The sequence below is a fragment of the Thunnus albacares genome, chromosome 20, assembly GCF_914725855.1.
Source record: "Thunnus albacares chromosome 20, fThuAlb1.1, whole genome shotgun sequence".
NCBI classification, from domain to species: domain Eukaryota; kingdom Metazoa; phylum Chordata; class Actinopteri; order Scombriformes; family Scombridae; genus Thunnus; species Thunnus albacares.
In genome coordinates, this window is record NC_058125.1 from 14,531,063 (window position 1) to 14,553,411 (window position 22,349).

General features: G+C 37.6%; 1 protein-coding gene across 1 annotated transcript in view; it reads right to left on the reverse strand.

The window, feature by feature from the left end:
* atrnl1b (attractin-like 1b) overlaps nucleotides 1-22,349 on the reverse strand; it is an 81,208-nt gene that overhangs the window by 22,363 nt on the left and 36,496 nt on the right. Inside the window, exons 21-25 of the mRNA XM_044337138.1 lie at nucleotides 18,940-18,992; nucleotides 17,208-17,302; nucleotides 16,394-16,472; nucleotides 13,912-14,069; nucleotides 9,972-10,033 (exon numbers count right to left, since the gene is read on the reverse strand). Of these exons, the coding sequence (XP_044193073.1) occupies nucleotides 9,972-10,033; nucleotides 13,912-14,069; nucleotides 16,394-16,472; nucleotides 17,208-17,302; nucleotides 18,940-18,992 (447 nt within the window). The remainder of the gene's footprint in view (nucleotides 1-9,971; nucleotides 10,034-13,911; nucleotides 14,070-16,393; nucleotides 16,473-17,207; nucleotides 17,303-18,939; nucleotides 18,993-22,349) is intronic.

Genomic DNA, 22,349 nt, shown 5'->3' on the forward strand with positions numbered 1-22,349 from the left:
TGTCTAAGGTGCTTCTCATTGGACTTTTAGCTACTTAAAATAAAAAAGTCCTAACAGCTCTGATGAAGCCCAGGATTTATCCATAAGGGCTGTTTAATAACATTCTGTTTCACTGTATACTGTACACAGTGTACTGTGCAGCAGAACACAGAACATTAATTACCGTCCTGTTAGCGTGCTGCTGAAGTTACCACTGATGTGACACTTGCCATGTGCGTACATGCGCACATCACTCTCTCAATTTAAAGACAGACTTACTGTTTCTGCTGCCTTGTGATGCTGCAGGTATTTGATAAAGTCAAAGGAAAGAATCTGACACACAGCAGCTGTGAGCAACAAACATCAGTACTGATGTTTCTGATACACCTTGGATACAGACACGTGAATGACATTATTTTAAGATTCAGACATTTATCTAACACTTTTCAGACCTGTCTCACAGAAATAGCAGTATTCTGATGGACATTTCAGTAGGTTATGTTATTGATGTGAAATACTAGAAGTAAAAGAAGCTAAATAAATGAAAGTTGATTTGTGATGTTGGAGAGCTCTGTGTGTACGCATCTCTGCTGACTAAAGACACACAAACTGTGGCGTTTGCACTTTCTGCACTTTTCATTATGGACTCTGTGCTGAAATGTGGAGAAAAGCCTGAAACACTGGAAACTACTCAGCTCACTGCAGTGAGCACCGTATTTCTCCCCCTCCCTCCGACACACTTTTATATAAAAATACCAGTTTTGAGGACCAGAAATATGCAGACTTTGGCTCAAAACATTCAGGGCTGGAGCAGTGGCAGCACTCAGGACCTCCAGGATGGAACCAGAGCTTTAGCACCACGTTCACAGCTGTTGTGTTCACTGTTGCTGCTGACATGAACACAAACGAGACTCAGGAGGTTTTCTGTGAATGATAAACATCCAGTATGTTTGGTGTCAGTTGTACACCGAATATTTGGGAACAAATTAGCTTTCTTTCAGCTTCTGGGCGAATATTATTTTTGGACTGGCCCCCTCCATGATAGCTGCCTCCTGCGTTGGCTTCTGCTGGTCTGCCACATCCTAGTGGGTTGCCAGGTTTGCATGCATTACACTAGAAATCACCCTATCATGTTTCAAAAACAATAAGTAACTTCTCATTATCTAGAAAAATGCAAATATTTTACAAAAAAGTCAAGTCCTTTCGAGCAATCTGTCACAAGTCAAAGTCGAGTCTTTTATCAATGTTTGTCATGTAAGTCTCAGGTCCTCAAATTTGCAACTTGAGTGAGGTCATTTGACTCGAGTCCCCCACCTCTGGTTTGTGTCAACTGTATATCTAATAGACTAAGAGTTAATTTACTTTCAGTGCAAGCATTTCAAGAGGGTAATATTTTTCAAATATCCTCATATTAAAAAAACATTAAATGGCTGCATTTATATAGCGCTTTTATCCAAAGCACTTTATAATGTTTCTGCTTCTCAATCACCCATTCACACACACACTCACACACCAATGGAGGCAAGCTACCACGCAGGGTGCTGACAGAAACATCGGGAGCAATTTGGGGTTCAGTCTCTTGCAAACCAAATCAAACCACCAACCTTCTGATTGGTGGACGACCTGCTCTATCTCCTAAGCCACAGCCACCCCACATCCATAAAAATATTAGTGTGTACTAAAAATAAAGAAGGGAAATTCTGAATCATTAACACGTAATTTATCATTTTCTTATATTCGTTATCAACTCACTGAATTACAAGGGAACATGACCCTGTTCCTGATGTCTGGCAACAAGGATAATCATATTTGGATTTGAAACACATGGGGTAATATGAGAATAAATCATTAGGGGCCAGCCATAATCTAAAATAGGCAGTCTTAAACACATGACTAGCTCTAATATCATGAGATTATTTGTTTAATTTTTAAAACTTTTGCAACTGATGCAATTAGCCCACTAGTTTTCAGAGAAAGAGGATAGGAAAGAAGATAAATTCATAAAAAGAGGAAGAAGGGAATTTTAATTCAATTCAGTCCAATTTTTATGAGTTGGGATTCACTCTGTAAGTTAATCAATCCCTCTGTAGTAAGTCTGAAATTTTATATGGTAAATGAACTAAAACTGGTTACTAGATTTTTAAGATATACGTGTTGTTCCCCTTATAAGTAGCAGAGAGGCTTTCCATTGGTAAAACTGTATAATTCTCCCTACCACTGTGTTACTGTTGGGGGTTTGTCTTTAATCCACCGGAACACAGTAGATCCACAAGCTAGCCACAACAGTTTTGTTACAAGAATATACATATGTATACATATATATATGTGAGGGGTTAAGATCAAAACCTTCTGGCAAGAATCCCAACAAAAACAATGCAGGTTCCAATTTAATTTCTATGTGCAAGATTGTGCAAAGCTCTTTTTAAAATATCTTTCCAGAAACTTGCAATCACAGGGCCATATTAATAGGGCTGTAGTTTGCTGGTCGACTGGTCGATTAGTTGGTCGATATGCTCTCGTCCGACTAAATTCTCATTGGTGGAATAATCTCTGTGTTATTTTCATAAGGAGAAAAGTGCTACATCAATAGCTTTCCAAGAGTAATCCAATATTTCCTGCAGCGGGAGGGACAGACTAACAAATTACCTGTGAAAACACCACCAAACACCCCCGTTGTTTTCACAACTTTGAACTCGCCCAACTTAATGGAGAATGCTGGGTCTAACTGTATTTAACATTTACTGAACTTACTGAACGTTTACTGAATCTGTGTTTCTCCATAATGACATAACGAGAACCCCCGCCCGGCCAAAAAAAATATTTTTTAATATTTGATATCCGAATGAATATCCATTCAACGAATGAATATCCATTCAAACGTGCAAAAAAGTGCAAAAAAAGTATGTGGAAGATATTCCCTATATAGCATGGAGTGAGAGGAGGAAGTCTCTGCTTCAAAAAGGTCTCTTTGTTTTAACACCTTTTGCAAACTAATTTTCAATAACACCTTGCCTATGTCCAGGTAGAAAGAAGTTGTTATTAAGTATTGGTTGAAGGGGTGATGAAAAATTTCCATAGCCAGACCATTTAGAAATATCATACTATGATTTTAATGTGTTTGAATACAATTATATTTTTAATATCTGTAGAGAGTTGGACTTTGTTTGACAAATACCTTAGTGAGGAATGTGGGTGACAGCACCAGGAGTCAATGTGGGTTTTTTTGGCTTCTAAGAAATGATGTATCCAATTATAAACTGTTTGAGCATGGAAAGCCAAATTATAATAGAGAAGGTTGGGTAGGGCTATCCCCCCTCTGTCTATGGGAGTCGCAGTGTTTTCGTTTTCACTCTTGCTTTCCTCTCATGCCACAAGTATCTAGAAATAGACTTTTCAATATCATAAACTGTGGTTTTTGTAATACAGAAAGGGCATTTGCATTGGGTCAAGAAGCCTTGGTAGTATGTTCATTTATCTCAAGCTCGGTCTGCCCATTCAAGAAAGGGGTAAGCCCAGCCAGCAATTCAGACCTGTTTTAATTCATGTGATGTTTGTAAAATTTTGTTTATAAAGATGACTGATATTTGCAGATATTCTAATTCCAAGGTAAGTAAATCTAGATGGTGACCACTAAGGGAAATCGGCAGGCTCGTTAAAATTCTCTAAGGGGAGAGCTTCACAAAATCTATTTTGTAATCTGAAATTTTAGAGAATTCATTTATGATGGAGAAGATTATGGGAATTGAAGATTCAGGGGTTTTAACAAAAAGCAAAACATCTGTGTAGAGTGCAATTCTGTGATCCAATCTGGCCAATTCAACTCCATTATTCTTCATGCTTCCTTATCATTTCTTCCAAGGGCTCAAGAGCTAGTGCAAAAAGGAGGGGCTACAGGGGGCAAGCTTTGCACATTCCTCTCTGGAGGTAGAATGGGTCTGAGCAGCATCCATTAACAAGGACCTTAGCCATCTGTGATTTCTACAATATTTTCACCAAATTGATAAATGTGTCCCCTAGCTTAAATCTCTTCATTGCATTGAATAAGTTCTCCCATTGCACCCTGCCTTTTCAACATCTAGTGAAATGGCAAGAATTTTGGTTCTGGTGATCTGAGAGTACTGGATAATATTTAATAATTGTTGCATGTTTGTATGGGAGTTAATATGTTAATAATAAATCTTGTTTGGTTGGGATTGGTCAGGTTTGGAAGAAATCTCTCCAACCTGGTAGCAAGTACCTTGGCCAGTATCTTACAGTCTACTCCTATCAGACTGATCAGTCTATATGAGGAACAGCTCTCAGGTTGTTTGTTCTTTTTAAGTATTAAAGATACATGAGCCTGATTAAGGGTAGGAGAGAGACAGACATTTAGGAATGACTCAGAAAACATTGGTTAAAGGTTCCACTAAGTTAACAAATTGCTTGTAGAACTCTGAATTAGGTCCTGGTGCTTTCCCCCCTTGTAAGTTCCCAATAGCCTCACGTACTTCCTTTTCAGTAATTGGAGAGCATAAGGTCACCCTTGCATCGACAGGCAGAGTTGGCAGTGCTATTTTGTCAAAGAACTATTACTCAGGGTAGAACTGTATTTAAATTCCAATGTGTATAGTTTTCCATAAAAATCCTCCGTAATTTGGATAATATGTTTTGTTTCAAAGTGTCTTACACCATTTTTCTCTAAGAGTAAAGGTATTATATTATCTTCCTTTCGGCCTTTGACTAAACGTGCGAGTAGCTTTTCTGGTTTGTTGCCATACTCCAAAAAAAAATATGTTTTGCATAGAAAATTGCCTTTTCTGCTTTTCCAGTAAGAAGCTGGTCAAGGGAAGAGGGAGCAGTTTCAAGTTTGTGTCGGGTTTTCTTAGTAGGTGGGAATTTAAATTCAATTCCAAATGTACCTTTAAGGTTTTTTTTCTCAGGTAAGCTTTGGCTGTTTCCCATAAAGTTGATGCAGATGTGTCTGGAGTGTGGTTAGCAGATAAAAAAAATACCCCACTGTTCCTTCAGGTATAATATTAATGAGGAATCACTGAGCAAAATAGGATTTAGACGCCAATGTCTGGACAGAGGGTCATAATATGGAGGGTCCAATTCTAGATAAACTGAAAAGTGATCAGAAAGGACACATGAATTAATCCTGCATATGTGGGAACAATCTAAGATAGATCTTGACACAAATAAGTAATCAATTCTTGAATAACTTTTATGTGGATATGAAAAGAATTTATAATCCCTTTCTTTGTGGTTTATTGTCCTCTATGCATCCAGCAATCCTAGTTCACAACATAGTTATTTTTGTTGCCTTTGACACTTTCAGTGGTGCCAGTTGTTTGGGAGGATTATAATCGATTACCATTTTCAGGCCACAGTTGAAGTCATCCCCAGGATTATATTATTAGTGGGTATGGATGAGACAACTGCCAAGAGTCTAGAGTAAAAGGCCCTGTCAAATACATTTGGAGCATAAACAGATCCTATTAACATGAAGTCCCCAAAAATGACTATTAAGGACTAGGCTATTAAAATATATCTTCCATTTTTATCTGATAAGAGTTTTATCAAAGGTGATGTTGAGCTTTTCATGAATTAATATTGCTACTCCCTTACTCTTAAGAGTTATATGAGGAATAAAAGACCTGTCCAATCCATTCCCTCATAGGTTTTAAGTGTTCTGTGTTCGTGAGATGTGTCTCTTGTAACATAGCTATTCCAATGTTAACTTTCTTTATCTCTGACAGAATCTTGTGCCTTTACACTGTACTGTTGATACCCCTAATACTGAGTGTGGTAACTTTGGTAGCACTCATTCTATTCAGTCTTTAGTACATCTGGCTGTGCCTTCAGAGTTTGCTGTGCTCCGCATTGGTCCCATCTAGTCTGCATTGAAACACTGATAGAGCAACCGTGTATCTAATCTAGAACTGGATGTTCTTGCTGACGAGTTGTTGGCGCACTCTGTTGAATTCACAGAATTTCTTCCTCACAGCTGCAGAGAGATCTTGCTGTATAAAGAAAGATTGCCCCTTTTAGTGAAGACTGCATTTAACCTTGATTGCGTCCATTATTTTCAGTTTGTCTCTTGAGTTATGGAGTTTAATTATGATGGATGATTTCGTTGCTCCCTTGGTGCCAGGCTTCTATGGGCTCTGTCGATCTTTATGTGGCCTTTCTCCATCTCCAGACCAAGGACCCTTGGGAGCCAAGCTTCAAAGAATTGCATGGGTTGTCTTCCTTCTATACCCTACTTAAGGTTGGTGATGTGTATATTGTCTCATCTGTTCCTGTTCTCCATATTATCTGCAAGCTCAGTTAGTACTTGTATCTGTATTTGGGATTCTTTGAGTTGTTCTAGATTTGTCACTTTGTCTTCCATGGTGGATACTTTCTCTTCAGCCTCAGTGATACAGTTTGCTTGAGTGTCCAGCTTGTTGCATTAAGACAAACAAATTTCTCATTCATTACTTTGCTGATATTTTTGTATATTCCACTGTGAGTGACTCACTGCTAACCGTAGCCCTGTTAGTTTCAAGTGAAGTTGCTTCTTCTATTAGTTGTTGTCTCATTGTTTTTGGAACTCTTTGTTTCTGAGGCATATTCACATTGCCACTATGCCGTAGCGTGGTGATATATTGCTTGTAATCTTCAGTAAGGAAGAGATTGTTGGTGCAGTGGCAGGAGTTCAATTGAAACTCGTTTACACAGCAGCCATCACGGTGACGTTTGATATTTAAACTTGAGTATGCTTTCTATTTGCTTTGGCACACCTGCCAAATCCATTGGCGGGGATCTCTGAAGAAAGTGATATTGCCTGCCTGTGAGGAACGTAACATTGAAAGTACGGTGGAAGCAAAGAGGAAAAAAGGAAGAAAAGTGGGATTTAAGTGATGAGTAATGGAAAACTCTGTACTTCAAACATCTTGTAATCGCATGTGGAATTTATTTTAGGAGGTAAGCAAGCTGGGATCCCTTTCATTCTTTTAGAAGTACTTGCACCATCTTAGACACCTTTGAAGATAATGGTGGATGGAGAGGGGAGTTGTGAAGGCTTGAATGAGATTTTTTTCATGTAGCAGAAGTGACAAAAATCCCCAGACAGATGTTTGGCTTTCATCATCTGTATTTTAGACAGTAAAGAAGCTTAAATCCCCTTTGCTGTTCCTTCTGCTTCTGCTGTTAATAAAAAGGAGTTCTGCAATCATTCATGTTCTCACTGCCAATACTGAAGAACAAAAATACATTTCTTAACACAAGGAGCTGCTCTGAAGTTTTCCACAAGTAGTTATGGATATGGGATTGGTTGATTTGTAGATCTAGTAACAGTACAGGTAGGTGTGAAATTTCACTCACCCAAGCAGCGCACATTAACTTTAAAAAAAAATGACAGGAAGCTGTCCCACATTATAATAAATTTCCCGTCTCACTATTGAACTGTGTCTTTATCCCATTTTACATTATTATCACCATGTGTTTTTCATTGTATAAAGCCAAACTATTTCTCCCTTTAGATAGTGAATTGTGCAGTGCCCATTTAAAGCATACCTGTTCAGAATGAGCTGACTGATTGGGTTCCAATATGGCTGCTTGCAGCTTTCTCGAGAACTGCTCATCCAAACAACTTCACACTTGACACTGTACTTCCTCGGGTCTTCAGCTATACACCCGCCAAGTGTATATCGGAGTCTATCGGATGAACAGTTGTCGAGAAAAGAGAAGGACAGACAGACCCCTGTCTTTATAGTTAGATAATGAAACACAACGTGTAATGTAAATGCTTTGGACTTTTTCTCGACTCTGATCTTTTTTTTTTTTTGATCTTACACTGAACTCAGCTTTACTCTCTTTTACTTACATGCTCATTTCTGTAACCTCAAGGCTACAGTTACCACGAGGGAAAACAATCAATAAGATCTATACCCACTTTTTAAAGACTTTTCTGAATGCTGAAGTCTATGAGGCCTCAAGAGATGACTGGAGTAGTTTTGCAAATAGCATCTTTAAAATAGCTGTTTTATGAATTAAGTTGGTATTACACAGATGTATTTTTCTTAAAAAGTCTATTGCTTGCACATATATGGTGTAAACACATACTGACGCTAATGTGGACATGTAATTCTGCACGCAAACACACACATACACACACATATATATATATATTATATATATATACACACACACAAATACATGTGACTCGAATGAGGATGATTTTGTTAATTAGTATCAATCAGACCCAGAGGTGCCACTGCTAGTATAGTGGAGCATCCTATTAGAGAATTTCTTCAGCATCTATTCAAAATGCATAAAACAATCAGACTCTAACTAGATTTCAACTCAGGCAGCATTGTGGTGGTAAATATTGTCTATGAAGTCATGAAATCATAAGATGAGGGAGAAAGGAAATTGTCTAAAAGGTTTGTAGTGAAAAAGGTGAACAATATTTGAATAAACAGAGAAACAGTAGGAGAAAATAGAGCTTGCTCCCAGTCATGCCGTCATTTCCTCACTCTCCATCTCATAAAAGGAGGGCTAGAAACCCTGTGGGGCGATTTGACATTTTGTCATCAGGCTGATTATGTTTCCTGCAGGTTCACCCCTCCAAACCTCCCACACACACACACCACTGCTTGAGACTGTATAACAGCCTTTTTGCTGAGTTTATGGGTCAGCAAGAACTGGACAACAAGAATGCAAACAAAGACTTGAGAGAATTAGTATAACCTGCATAGTGATGTAAAAAAACAGAGGCTTAAAAAAAATTCAATTTTGTTGGATTCAAAATGCACCAACCAGTATGAGAATTCAACTACCTTTTAAATTTAAATGCAATTCAACATTCAAAAGAAGTGCATTGCTGATTGAAATATGCTTAACATATTTCATATATGTCATAATTAACTATGAATGCAAATGTTATGGATGTGTTTGCTTAAATGATTGTACGGAATGAAAAGCATTTCAATAAATATGCTGTTCAGATGTAGAGGATGTACTGTAGATCGTTAGAAATCTGTCTCACCATGACTTTCCCCTGCACAGGTGGAAAGTACTCACTCACTTCTTATTTCGAAAAGACTAAAACTTTAGCTTGTTTTGTCCAGTTTTTTCTTTTTTTCTCCATGTCTGTTTTATGACCCTATTCAAAATGGTTACAAATGATGCAAGCGGCAGTCACAGGTATTTCAAATAAAATAAGCCTTGCCTCTCTCTTGCCTTTCCTCCCAAGAATCCCTGAATTTGGCTGTTCAACTGTAATTTGATCGGATGGAGGAAGACGATAACCGATTGTGTGACAGTTTTTCAGGAAAGTTATTGTGGACTGGGCAGTGATGGGCAGGTGCCTTGGGCAATAGCTGTCTTCTATTCCCACCCTGACAGCTACACAGATAATGTGTTACTCTGTCAGCTACTTCGGGCAGCATACCTTCAACTGAAATGAACACACGCATATACAGAAGCTGCACGAAGGTTTATGTCAGCGTCTATCACAGTGTGTATGAAAATGACTGTCCCCGTCATAGACACTGACCTAATGATTAAAACAAACTTACAGGCTGGAAGAAATGTTATTATACTCATTGGCTGTTAATTTATGCAGACTTTGCTGTGCTTTTGAGACAACTCCATTCATTTCAAACATTTCATTGAGGAAAGACTTTCACTGCAGCTTTCTGAAAAATCATTAAGAGCCCTCATATCTTGATCGCCCACGCCTTCTCTTTTGATGGCACTTGCAGAGCAATATACCCCTATTTAAATGGTTACCGTCAGTCCATTTGCCACTTGAAAAAGGAAATTGCTGCCTTGAAGACACAAGAAGCATTTACCGCACATGTACTCTGTTAACATAACTGGGCCAACAAGTTCAAGTAAGTCAATAAGCCCTGGAGGTAAAGTGGAACTTGAAAAGGTGGTGGGTCGAAATCTGGATAATGCTCCTTGACTGCTGAACTGCTAAAACAAATGACTGAGTGGGTGTATTTGAATATTTTCCTTACCTGAAAAATGTCACAAAGAACTGGACAAGGTCCATGATACTGTTGTGTTGGGAAAAGGCAATCTATTTGAGAAAAAGAAAGAAACAAGAAATGACTTAGGACAACAGTTAGTGTAACTACATGATATGAAAACACGCATTCTTTTCAAAAAGGAAATCTGTTGTTCAAATCTAGATGAGGCTTTTGCAGCACTCTGTTGGTCAAAATTCATCTGTAAACTTAACAATAATTTAATTTCAAGGGTCAAAACACTCAGTCTGGCCCTCGAGAACCGTTAGTGTACTCTAGCTGAGCTTTCCCGGTTGATCTGTGACATCGCGAAGGGGTTAACGTGATATGGTGTTGATAGGTCAAGTCCGCATTAAGAGCAGAATGGACCCGCTAAAAGGTCACTGACAAGATTCTCTTGCAGGCTGTGAGAGCTCCTGCTTGTGAAAAATGTCTCTTTGAATGCAGTGAAACAAGATAGAAAAAGGGTAGAAAGATTTTGAAAAATTGCTTTCTGAAAACATATCTGGATAAAAGTGTATCCTACTGTATTCTAAACTAAAGAAAGGCTCTTCTATATAAACCCAAAACCACAGATTAAAAAAATGATTTGGTTTATTTAGATTTTTTAATGGTTTCCTTCCTGCTGCTCCAGTTGCGAAGATAAAAAACAATAAATACAATTCAATATTTTTTTTTAAATGCAGATAAAACAGTACACTTTCATTGTGCTTCAATTCAAAAAGTCAGTCTTCAATCAAGCTAAAGGACAACACGCCAACCAATCTGCTGTTGAGGTGAATTTCATACAGATATTGTATGTCTACATGACCAGTCAAAAGTTTGGACAGACTTTCTAATTCGAGGGAATGGGAAGGTGTGTCCAAACTTTTGACTGGTACTGTATATGTCTAAAAGGCAACATGGCCAATGAATAATGGGTCAGAAATATGTTTTGGCTTCATTAAAAAGAGGGATTACACACACACACTCCTGGCAGCTAAAATATATCAGACAGGCCACATCATTATCTACTGTAGACGCTTTGAAGACATTGTGCCCTGAAAGCATTTAGATACACAGACACAATGTCATCTGCAGCAGGATTGAGCCCCTGGATGATAGCACGTAGGGTTAGGCAATGGGGCACAAATTGTGCTTTTAGAGGTTGATGATTTGCATCGTGTTTGTTGCTTTGAATGCTGATGAGGCACAAATTCAAAAAGGTATTTATTTCGGTAAAAAGTCTATCAGTCAAGATTCAGTCTATCACAGATTAGGCTATTCCCCATTCCCCCATCCCTAATGGCCAGGCAAAGCCTTCACAAGACTTATTGACAACTTCAACACCCTCACAAACCTTGGCCTCCTTTGAGTTTTTCAATCTTTTTAAGTAGAAAATGAGCACCACTGATCTGAAATGAGATGCTCAGTGACATGGCTAACATGACTCAAAAGCACACAATATAGAGATGTTTTGCTGCCTTTGTAATAAGTAGGACAGCAACACTCCTGCACTTTCACATAAGAAGGGGTCAAAGTAATACGTTGAGGGTTAATTTCATTTCAATTCATCAATCCCGGGCTGATCAGTGGAATAAGAACATTCTGTCTATTCTATTGCAGGTGGACTTTTATTGAATTGAACAGTCTGCTAGATAACAATTATACTGACACATGATGTTGCCACAGAAGCTCAAAATAAGGTGTTAAAATGTGCCCATCTTTATCCACTTTCAAATGCTTATTTTATGGGTTAAATACAAAGGCTCATAACTAGATTCTGCTTTATCTCAGCCAGGTCTACTCTCTCACCCCTGCATTATAAAAGGCAAGCAAGGAAAGAGAGACCTTATCCAGTTACAGAAGCTGTTTGCCTTAACAGCTCAGGCTAGTCCATAATAAATAAGTGACTGTTGGCCAGGAAATCTAATAGAAAACTATTACCGGGCCACCTCCACAGATTGGCTGACCCCAAAGATATTATTACCCCACCGTCGTCCACTCATCTACCATGTGAGAGAGAGAGAGGGCCAGAACAAATATAAAAATCGATACTTTGGAAGTGGTCTAATTTGCAAAAAGGATGTTGTATGTTGTCATTAGTAATGATAATTGTATCTATCACATTTCTCGTAAAAGTTTATGCTTTAGAACACCAGCTGACTTTTATTCATTTATAAAAGATAAAATATTATGGAATATTATATAATATATAACATCAGTACTTATTAACATGTGAATTTACAGTCATAGTATGGAGATTAGGACTGCAACTAATGATAATTTTCATTTTCCATTAATCTGACTGTTACTTTCTCAATTAAATGATTCATTATTTGCTCTAAAAAATATCAGAAAATACTGAAGACCAAGTTGACATATTTAGAAAGCTTGTTTTGTCTCACTAACAGTCCAAAACACAAAGATATTCAGTTTACTGTCATAGAAAACTAAGATAGTAGCTCTAACAGAGATGTAATTTATGCATTTCCCTACGCACAATGAACCAGTGACCACTTCAACAGAGATGATGCTATGCAACCACTTCAACCAGTTTTACCTTCAAAATCTGTGAATAAAAACAAGTACCATTGTGCATTAGTTCTGACTTTTGTTTTATAAAATATCAAATATATTTAAAACTTAATGTAACCCTCATTTCAGATTTAATTGGACCACAAACAAACTGACATGAAATCGTTGTTTTACTTTATTTATGGAATTCAACTGCAGTGAAGCATATCTAACAGAACTTTTCTAAGCAAAAGGCCGATGATTTAAAGCATACATTCCTCACAGTTAGAGATTTGTTTAAATTAACAATTTAAATAGATGTAAAATAAAGTAAAATCAACTTAATTGTAACCAGTAATAGTCTACAGTCAATTTGTCTTCATGTGTAGAGATCATATTCGTTTGTCAGCTCAAACAGATAATGACCTGGTGTTTTTCAATGTTTTCATGAACTCACTGCACATCACTTTCAATCTGTCATTTTCTAGCTGTCACTCACATTAGTGCTACATGGCCTTGAGCCCATTTCAATTTCACTGTCTGTAAGGCTAAACCATGAATATTTTGACAATAGCTTAATAGTTATTTTCCTGCAAACTCAAAATAACTAATAGCAAATGGCATTTTTCATGGTGTTGTCCACAACACCAAAGCCTCAATCCCCTCCATTCAGAGGGAGGGCTAGAAAAGGTTAAATGGTGCTTTGCTTTTGCCTGCTAACAAAAAACAGCTGTGCACCTACGCGCGCTAACCATCGCTCATTAAATCTTTAATTAGAATTAAGTGCACTTGAAATCACCCTGAGCAACGATGGAGCTCTGCGTCTGCTAAGATGGCTGCTCCTGCTTGCTTTATGTATGTAGGACTGAGACCTACTGTTTGTAAATGGGTTGTTTTTAGATGATTACACACATACTTTATATCTAATGAGCAATTTGAAAACAAGTACAACATACCATATTTCCTCAAATAGCCTTTATTTACGTGAACTGCAGAGGGTACCAGGCCTTTATTGGAAACAGGCTTATATTAGAAAGAAGCCTTTATTTCTGTTTTCTGCTTATTTCCTTCTGTTTGATAATCATATTTTAGTACAAAGCCTCCTTGTTTTCTTCTATTTAAACAATATTATATCTCCTCCGTCCCCCTCCCCTCTCTGTGACGGCTGGCTGGAGGGCTACACATGTACTCACAGAACTGGAGTTACATCCAGGTAACTACTATTCATGCTTAACTGACATGCACATTATATAACAGGCACCAGGAGTTTATCCACCCTTGTTTTTTCCCCCAGCCTGTTTTTGTGACTGGCCTTTTGTTTGTTCGTGTCAACCATGCCCCCCGCCATTATCGAAGACCCAGCTTTTAATTGACTACTGTCTTTTATTTGAGGAAATACAGTAACTCAATCCAAGGTCACAGGAACAGTCCTTACCTGGATCTTGATGGGCCATGAGAAGTTACTAACGTAGACATAAAAGGTGATATTGGGGTTGCTTCTGAAGGTGAACTTCTCACAGGAGAAGCTGTCTCTGTATTCCTTGATGTTAGTTTTGGAAACAATGGGCACCTCCTCTCCAGAGATGGTTCCAGCTGTTGGAGCAAAGAGTTCACGTTCAGTGCATTGGCATTTGGCATTCAGAGAGCTAACCTACACACATAGATGGCTGCAACATATTATTATGTATCCATTAATGGGTTTACCAAGCCATTTATGACAACAGGAAAGCTGTCATAAGCAATTATTTGTATGTCTTCAGTGCATTAAACTTATTTTTTGGTTGGCCTAAAACAGAGTGGAGCTTTATTGTGTAATTATACGTGCCGGCCATATTTTATTGTTAAATGGACAGACGTGGGAGAAAAGCACAGTTTGAAAGAGGGACTAAAATGCTACTGTCCAAAGGTCATGACTGAGTCATGTTAGAACATATTTATCATTTGAATCCATATCACCACTATCAGCTAATGCATTTGGTATATTTGAAATACAGAGTTTGACATTTTATGCTCTCAGGGTGGATGGTATCCACATGAGGTCAACACAAGTCTGCACAAAGCAGCATTTATCATAAGTACTTGTTTGTGTCCATTTATGTTCAGTGTTCACAAATGGAATTTCTGTTTTCTACTATTTCTGTTTCATTTCTGGGTGAATATTGCAACAGCTCAAAAGCTATTGCTGAAACTTAACGGCTGTTACTATTTAGATTTCATTTGAGTGAATAGTTATGTTACATTTGATGGACAAGAATTCAAGTCAAGATGATGCGATTTTCATAAATTTCCAAAACTTTAGAGAACACATTGTTTTATTTATTATTCTTAATGTCTATCATGAAATAACAATAAATCCATTTCCAATAGAAATGCTTGAAAAATAAGTATTTAACATTTATCTAAAATGTCTCAAGTCATTTTTTATTCTTCCTCATGTCAGCGGCTCCCCAACATTGACATTCCAACCCACAGCTCTGAAACAAAAGAACTGAAAATGACAGCTTGAGTGTGGCTACGTGAGCATGTTTATCTTAATTGAAATCACCCTCCTCCCCCCACCCAAAGGCGATTCACGCTCTTGACGATTGTGAAGAGGCTCCCGTTCCTTCTGAGACACAGTATCTTTGCGGTGGAAAGGGGACCCGACTTCAAATATTAATGACAGTGCTCCGAAAAGGTTAAGGTGGCGGGAGAGGAGCGCGGGAGGTTAACGTGTTTTAGTGGTTGGAAAATGTCAGTGTTTTGTGGGGATAGAGAAAGTGGCAGATGACTTGAGAGGAGGGGAGGGCAGGAGATAAACAGTGGCACTGGACGACTGCAGTGTCCTTGGGTGTCTTTCCTCAGGGGACCTATAATATCCACTCAACGGTGACACAGTACACACTAACAAGAGACGGTGCGTTACTGTTTGTTATATCTGTTGTCACTAGATGATTACTTTAATAAAAAAAAACAGTAAAGAGAAAGCTAAAGCAAATCTTATATATCAAAAACTAAATTTCTGAAGCCTGAGACAACTAAAATAAATGTGTTAACAACCAAACTATATGATATTATTGATGTTTTTTGACTGAGACTGAGAGTATGTGTGTGATTATAGAATATTATATCAATCTGAATGGCGTAGTAATTCAAGTAGAGGGGCAGGGGATGATTTAAGTTCCAGCAGGCACCTTTTTTAGAATTTAAATGATAACAACTAAAGATAGTACATCTTATCAGCCTGAGTTTGTGTTTGATCTGTTTGTATAAATTGATGACTGTGGTAAATTGGGTGTCTGTCATTTTGTATGGGAGTGGCAAACTCTGCAGTAGGAGGGCAGGTCTAAACATCTTTTGAGATTTTAATTAAGTGCTTGGCTGACCTTTCAGTGCTAAAAATGATTATGGATATTTTTGTGTAAATGTTTAACATCGACAAAAACAACATCACTCTCGAGATCCTCAGTTTTACAATTCTGATACATTTTGACCTGAACCACTAATAGCATTTGTGACCTAAGCCATTTGTCAGGGGTGGAATAAAACACTCTGTAAAACTCTCCACATAATTATTTTGCTCTTTTTGACAAGTCCATGCAGAAGACAGTGTTTCAACTGGGAATATGTATTTTCACAGACTAATAGGTGAATTTATAACAGTGAGAAGAGGGAAAGAAAACTCATTAACCAGTGGCCTGTGGACAGTAGCAGGGTTTGGAAAATCCATCTACTTGGTTAACTATGAAACTTGCTTTCAAATGGACTGGATATTTAATTTGCACTCTTGTGATTGGAGCCAACATATCAATTACATGAACAGATGGGCTTTGTACTTAGTGTTGCACTCATCAAGTTGTCTATCAAATAGAAAAACACAAATAAAGTGAGGCATTTACTACACAATAATTTCAAACTAAAGATTTAAGCACAAGTACCTGTTGAGCCCACCGACCAGGTGATGTTGAGGTTAAAGTTGTTGGATGCGTTAATAGACATGTCCAAGTTCTTGTTGGCCTTCAGAAGAAGAACATAAAAACACAAAAATTAATTACTTAAAGAAGTTAAAGGATAAACCGATGATACCACACAAAAACAACCACATTATAGTAATACACATAATAACAGTTGAGATTTTATAGCAAAGTTATGAAACTCAGCAAGGATTCAGGAAGTCTTGACTAATCTGGGGTAATTTGTTTTTAGCAATGGCCATTCAATGTGTTTATTTTCTAAAATGACCTGCATCTGTTATTACCTCTGTAATTATAAGGAAAAACAATGTATTTGTCACCAAGGTTTGCACTGACTGCAACTGTTCATGAAAATTTTTTCCTTAGCGGATCATTTTTAATTTTCGCAAAAGAGTAATCAAACAAGAAGGAACAGTGAGCGAGCTGTTAGATAAAGTCCTGCAGGCGACAGTCTACACATAATTTTTCAGCAAGGTAACTAACTACTGTCACTGTGTCCTGCTATTGCGTGAAAAACTACCAGCGCCATGCATGCCACGAAACAAGGTCACAATTGCAGTTGTTACTGAGTGACTTTTTAAAACAATGTTTGTTTGGCTGCGCTGTAAACAGATACACCTGTTACTCCTCTTCTATTTCTGACAAAGCGGCTGCTCAAGGAGTGTTTGCTGTAGTAAGAAACAGTCACCACAGATGGTGCCAATTTACTGCACCTGAAATCTTCAGCATTACAACTTTAAAGGTGTCAAATTCTGTTGCACGACTGACAACTAATTACCTGCTCAGGTGAGGCCATAAAGTTGATGGCAGTGTAGTGATTATCATCTTCTTGGATGAGACTGAAGGTGAACTGGTAGTCGATCAGCAGATTGTCTGTTTAGAAAATCAGACAGAAAAGAGAGGTGTGTGTTAATGCAAAATTCAGTTTTAACAAGGTTTTATTGTGACTTTATGGAAGGATTTTATTTATTTATTAAACTTTTTCTTTTTAACAAATGACTTCTGGTAAAGGCCTTGTATTTCACTGCTTATTATATGTCTTCTCAACATTATACAGCATGTAGAAATAATTTCCTGAGTTGCCAGCTGTTACTTACACTACTATAGCCTACTATTACAGCATAAATATACTGTATAGGGAGGTGTAGCCTCCCTATACAGATCAAATCAAATTTCCAAGCAAAGAGCCTGACTGATTAAGACAAGTGAAATCAAAATGTCTGTAATCAAATCAATGGCTGCAATCAGGGTGTACAATTTTCTCATGAAGCAGAGTAGGAGTACCTGACCCTGACAGCAAGCTCAAAAACATTCTCCTACAGTGATTAATGAAGTATTTAATTATGTGTTAATTTTGTATTGCCACATGTTAAAATCATTCCTATTTTTATTTTATACCGAAACATATACACAATTTTCAATGCAGTATGTATGCACACAAACTTTAGATAGTTTCTTCAATCCATTTTGTAGCATGGATGTTTATCTTTGCTGTCATGTATCAACTGTGTTCATGTGATTTTTAAGCAGTAAAATCAAAGTTCTAGTCTCAGTTTTTGTTTAATAGCTTCAGTGTCAATGTATGCACTGATAGAAAAAATTGAAAACTCAACTAATAAACTCTGTAAAGTGGCTGAATAACATCACCATGAGTGCAGCATGTTAATCCATGCTCAATGGCCTTTTAGACAGTCATGTTTACAATACATAACCAAGCTCAAGAACAAGTCCCCGTAGTGTGCAGAGGTTAAAACAAGCTTCAGGCTTTAAGTTTCTGTCTTCCCCTCATTGAACTTGGTGTCAGGCTATGGCATTTCAAAAAGGGACAGAACCTTGGCAAAAGCTCTGTTGTGTGTAGCAGAGTAGTGAAAGAGAGATAACAAATCACTAAGTGCTGCGGCACCGTGAAGGACACCACATCATGCAAGTAAATAAGCAAAGCACAAACACCAACATGTACAGTATACACAAGAATACAGGCACATATGTGCTGCTGCTCACCTGCACTGGGTGTCAACTCTTTTTTTTTAATAATGGAGGTTTTGTTTCTTTTTTTTTTCTTTTTGCATCGCTCACCTTGATATACTTTCCTTTTACTTCACACTCAAGTTAAACTAACATTTAGCTAACTTTCTAAATGAATGAATGAGTTGGTGGGTGATTGAGTGAGTAAATGAGTAGACAAGTGGAGAATTTTTACTCCTCCGTCTCCTTCATTAGCTCAATCACTCACTCCTTCTGATGCACTTGACATTTTCACGACAAGCCATTCTGTCACTGAACAAGCGCCCCTGGTGCCAAAGTGCTAAAATGCTCCATCTGCCCTGAGCGGAAGAGTGGAAGTGGAGAAGTAGAGAGAGAGAGAGAGAGAGAGAGAGAGAGAGAGAGAGAGAGAGAACGCAAAGCAGGGAGCGAATAGCCAAGAATAATCAAGGGTGTGTGTTTGTGTATGTGTGAGTGTATACGAGCTGCCTCTCCAGCAAGTAGCTGTCCAGTAGAGAATTACTCACAGTAACAGGTTCCCCTGAGTGGATTGCCAAGGTAACGGTTTTCTGAGTCACATCTGCAGTGAAGAAAACAGAAGAGGAGAGAACAAGATGAAGACGAGTGCTAACAGATGGAGAGCAAGAATGTCTCTTATCAGCCAAGTGCCAGCGCATTAGCTCCTGCTGTTGGCACCTCATCAAGTCGCTTACTTCTGACAAAGAGGAAATAATCTGATAGTTTGTTAAAGTTAATTAGATTTCTTTTTTTAACTTTTGTTTATCAAACCAACGCAGTAACATGCAACAAACTTTATGTACCACCTGATCACAGAGCACAGAGTGTGGCATCTGAAAGTAATGCGCAAAATTAAATCCCTTAAATTCCTTGGAGCAAACAACAGAATTTATGTAAATAATAACAACAATAACTTTATTTATATAGTACTTTTCAAGAACAAGTTACAAAGTGCTTCACAAAGACATAAAAACAAGAGAAATTACCAGATAAATAACAAATAAAAGTAGAATTGATAAAGTAATAATGACTAGTGAAGTATGAATTACAAAAACACAGTAAAAACAAAGTAAAAACAGAAGAATAACCAATTCAAGAGAAAGCAGTTCTAAAAAAGTGCGTTTTTAAGAAACATTTAAAAGAAGACACAGAGTTAGCCTGCCTGATCTCCTCTAGAACAGCCCAGTATCACACCAAAGTGTGTAATACATGAGCCGATCCACTAGAGGATACCGTGTCAGTGTTACGTTTTGCCTTGTCTATGTGTGAAAAGTACCATTTGAGTGACAGATGCCATCTAGTGGCTGTAGTAATTATAACCCAGAGAAGTGAAGCAGTTCAGATGACGTCTACATAACGTGTCAAATGTCCTTATTAGGAGGAGGCGGGTTGCGTGGGTGGCTAGCTGCAGGGGACCATTGTTCGCTTTCCGCCTCCAACCATGAGTGTCACGTTTCTAATTGCGAGTCGGGACCATGATCTTTCCCTAAACCTAACCAAACATCATTATTTTCACTCTTAATGCAGCACAGGCATTCTAAACTGAAATGTTGAGCCAAATCAAAGATAACCACCAACCACAATTAAATTTTTAAGGCATACATCAGATAAGACGATCATGTTTCAGAGATATACAACTAGTGAGTGGAGAATGCAAAGTTCAAAACAGGCTAGACAAAGCCCAGGGTTAAGTTACCCTTGTTTCTCACTCATGGTTATTAACTCAGAGCATTCAGACTTGATCACAGCACATGATTTGCTTACCTTTGATTGGAAAACAATCACTTTTTGACTTGACTCACACTAGTATTCCCAACACGAAAAGGTTGGGAATAACCCTGTTCTTGACTGGAGTTCAGTACCCATTGGGCTACGAAAAGAATATCTAACCAGTGTTAAAATTGTTTTTAAACATAGCATGAAAACAAAACCTAAAAACTACAAAACCCTCAAAATGTTGACTAAAATGAACTGGAATAAAAAGAAAATTGCATGATTTCAAAGGAACAAAACCTCAGGCAACCTTAGGCAAGCATGTGAGCCACAAAACATGCAAGTACTAGTAAGTAAACACATCCTGGATTTTCATTGTGTTGCTAAGCCATGAGTTGTCAAGGTATTTTTAAAAAATCCAGATCAAAGTCAAGACTTTGACCACATTTGGTCAATAAAATCTTTACAAAGCTGATCATAGGTAAGCTCTATTAGTTGTAAACATCCACATGGACCAAGCCTGACCAACAGAAGCCTTGTACGGTAGCAAGTGATCAAGATAATGATCAAGACAATCTACTCTGTAGTACTTTCTTTTTTTGCAATTATGAATTTCCAATTTGAATTCCATTTCTATTCTATGCTATTCAGTCTGTTAGAGGATTACAAGCTGTTGTTTACAGGACTACTAATATTGTACTTCTGTGCTTTGTCAAAGTTCACAGCATTTTCATAAAACTGCTGCCAAGATTGAAGCACAGAAAAAGTCAAAACTTTTTTTCTGTCAAGTATTAAAACCTTGAACACTTGTTTCTGATTTTTTTTTATTATAATCAAACGTGTGTACAGGACTTACACCAACAGTCTTTATGAGGGGAAAAAACAAAAACTGACCATCCTTTTAATCCCATTACAGTGAAACAAACAACTATAAAACTGTAACAAAATAGGACACTAAAACAATTAAAAATAAGATCCTAAAACTGAAGTAGAGATTCAAAATGATTTTAAAAAAAAGCAATAAAACTATAATTATCCTGTACTTAACACGTTGCTTGTGTTTGTTTCAAGTGTGAAATGAGTAAGCGCAGGGCAAATTAATCTATAAACTAATGAGGCTCCTAACTCCGGGCTAAACATGGTGTGAAAAGCCTTCTGGGTGGACAATTACTAGGTTCTATTTGCCTCTAATCCATTGTTGTCATGGACTCTTTCCTTTTAAAGCCTCCGGCGTCTTCACATCAACTCAAATGCATAACAGACAATGGGAAGTTGCGCAACATTACCTTGGTTCACTGCTGCACATACTGTATGAATCAGATTGCCTCAAGGATATAACCACTGGAGATGCAGTTACAGTACTTTTAAAGATGTACTGATTTCAGAGAACATCAGATAACTTTAATGAGGTGATAAAGTACATTAGATCAAATGTTGACACTGGTCTACTAGCAGTTAAATACTATGAAACAAAATCTAGATACAGTTGCACAATGTATGAAACAAGATGCTGAGCTTATATTATGGACAGCACAAAATGTGTTGATATTGACGTTTTATTTGCATTATAACCAATTATATAAAGCTAACCAAACTGTATGTAGTCCTAGAAGAGATTTTCCATTCATGTTCATAAAGGTTTTGCACCTTAAATTTGCTTCGGTCCGGAATATGGCTACTTCAGTTGATATTTCAATAGATTACATTGTTCTCAACACCTTCAAAGTTGGCTTTATACATCTCTAAAGTAAAAGCCTTTCATGGAACTTTTTCCCGTGCATTTGTAAAAACACAAAGATGTGAATGGGTTCTCCTAGGTGCTGTAAGGTCATGCAGTTTAATCAAACCGCTGCAGTTTAACAACGATTTTCACACAACAACAGTAATATCCTGGCATTAGCTAAAATTGTTTGACTTTTAATTTAAGTACTACCAAGCAAAATAATTTGTTAACATCCACAGAGTGCTATCAACTGTTCTGAGGGTACGTGTGTGCGTGAGTGTGTTTTATCAGGCTCATGGCTTTCTGAAGGCCTGTAATGAGGAGGAACATATGGCAGTGTTCACTGGAATGTTGTGTTCTTTATCTCCTTTTAAATGCATCCCTCCTCTCCATATCTCAATCTTTTAGTCTATAATTCACTCTGAACTACATTGCAGTCCCTCTGCTGTACTTTACCTGATAAAAGGGAGTTAATAATAGCAC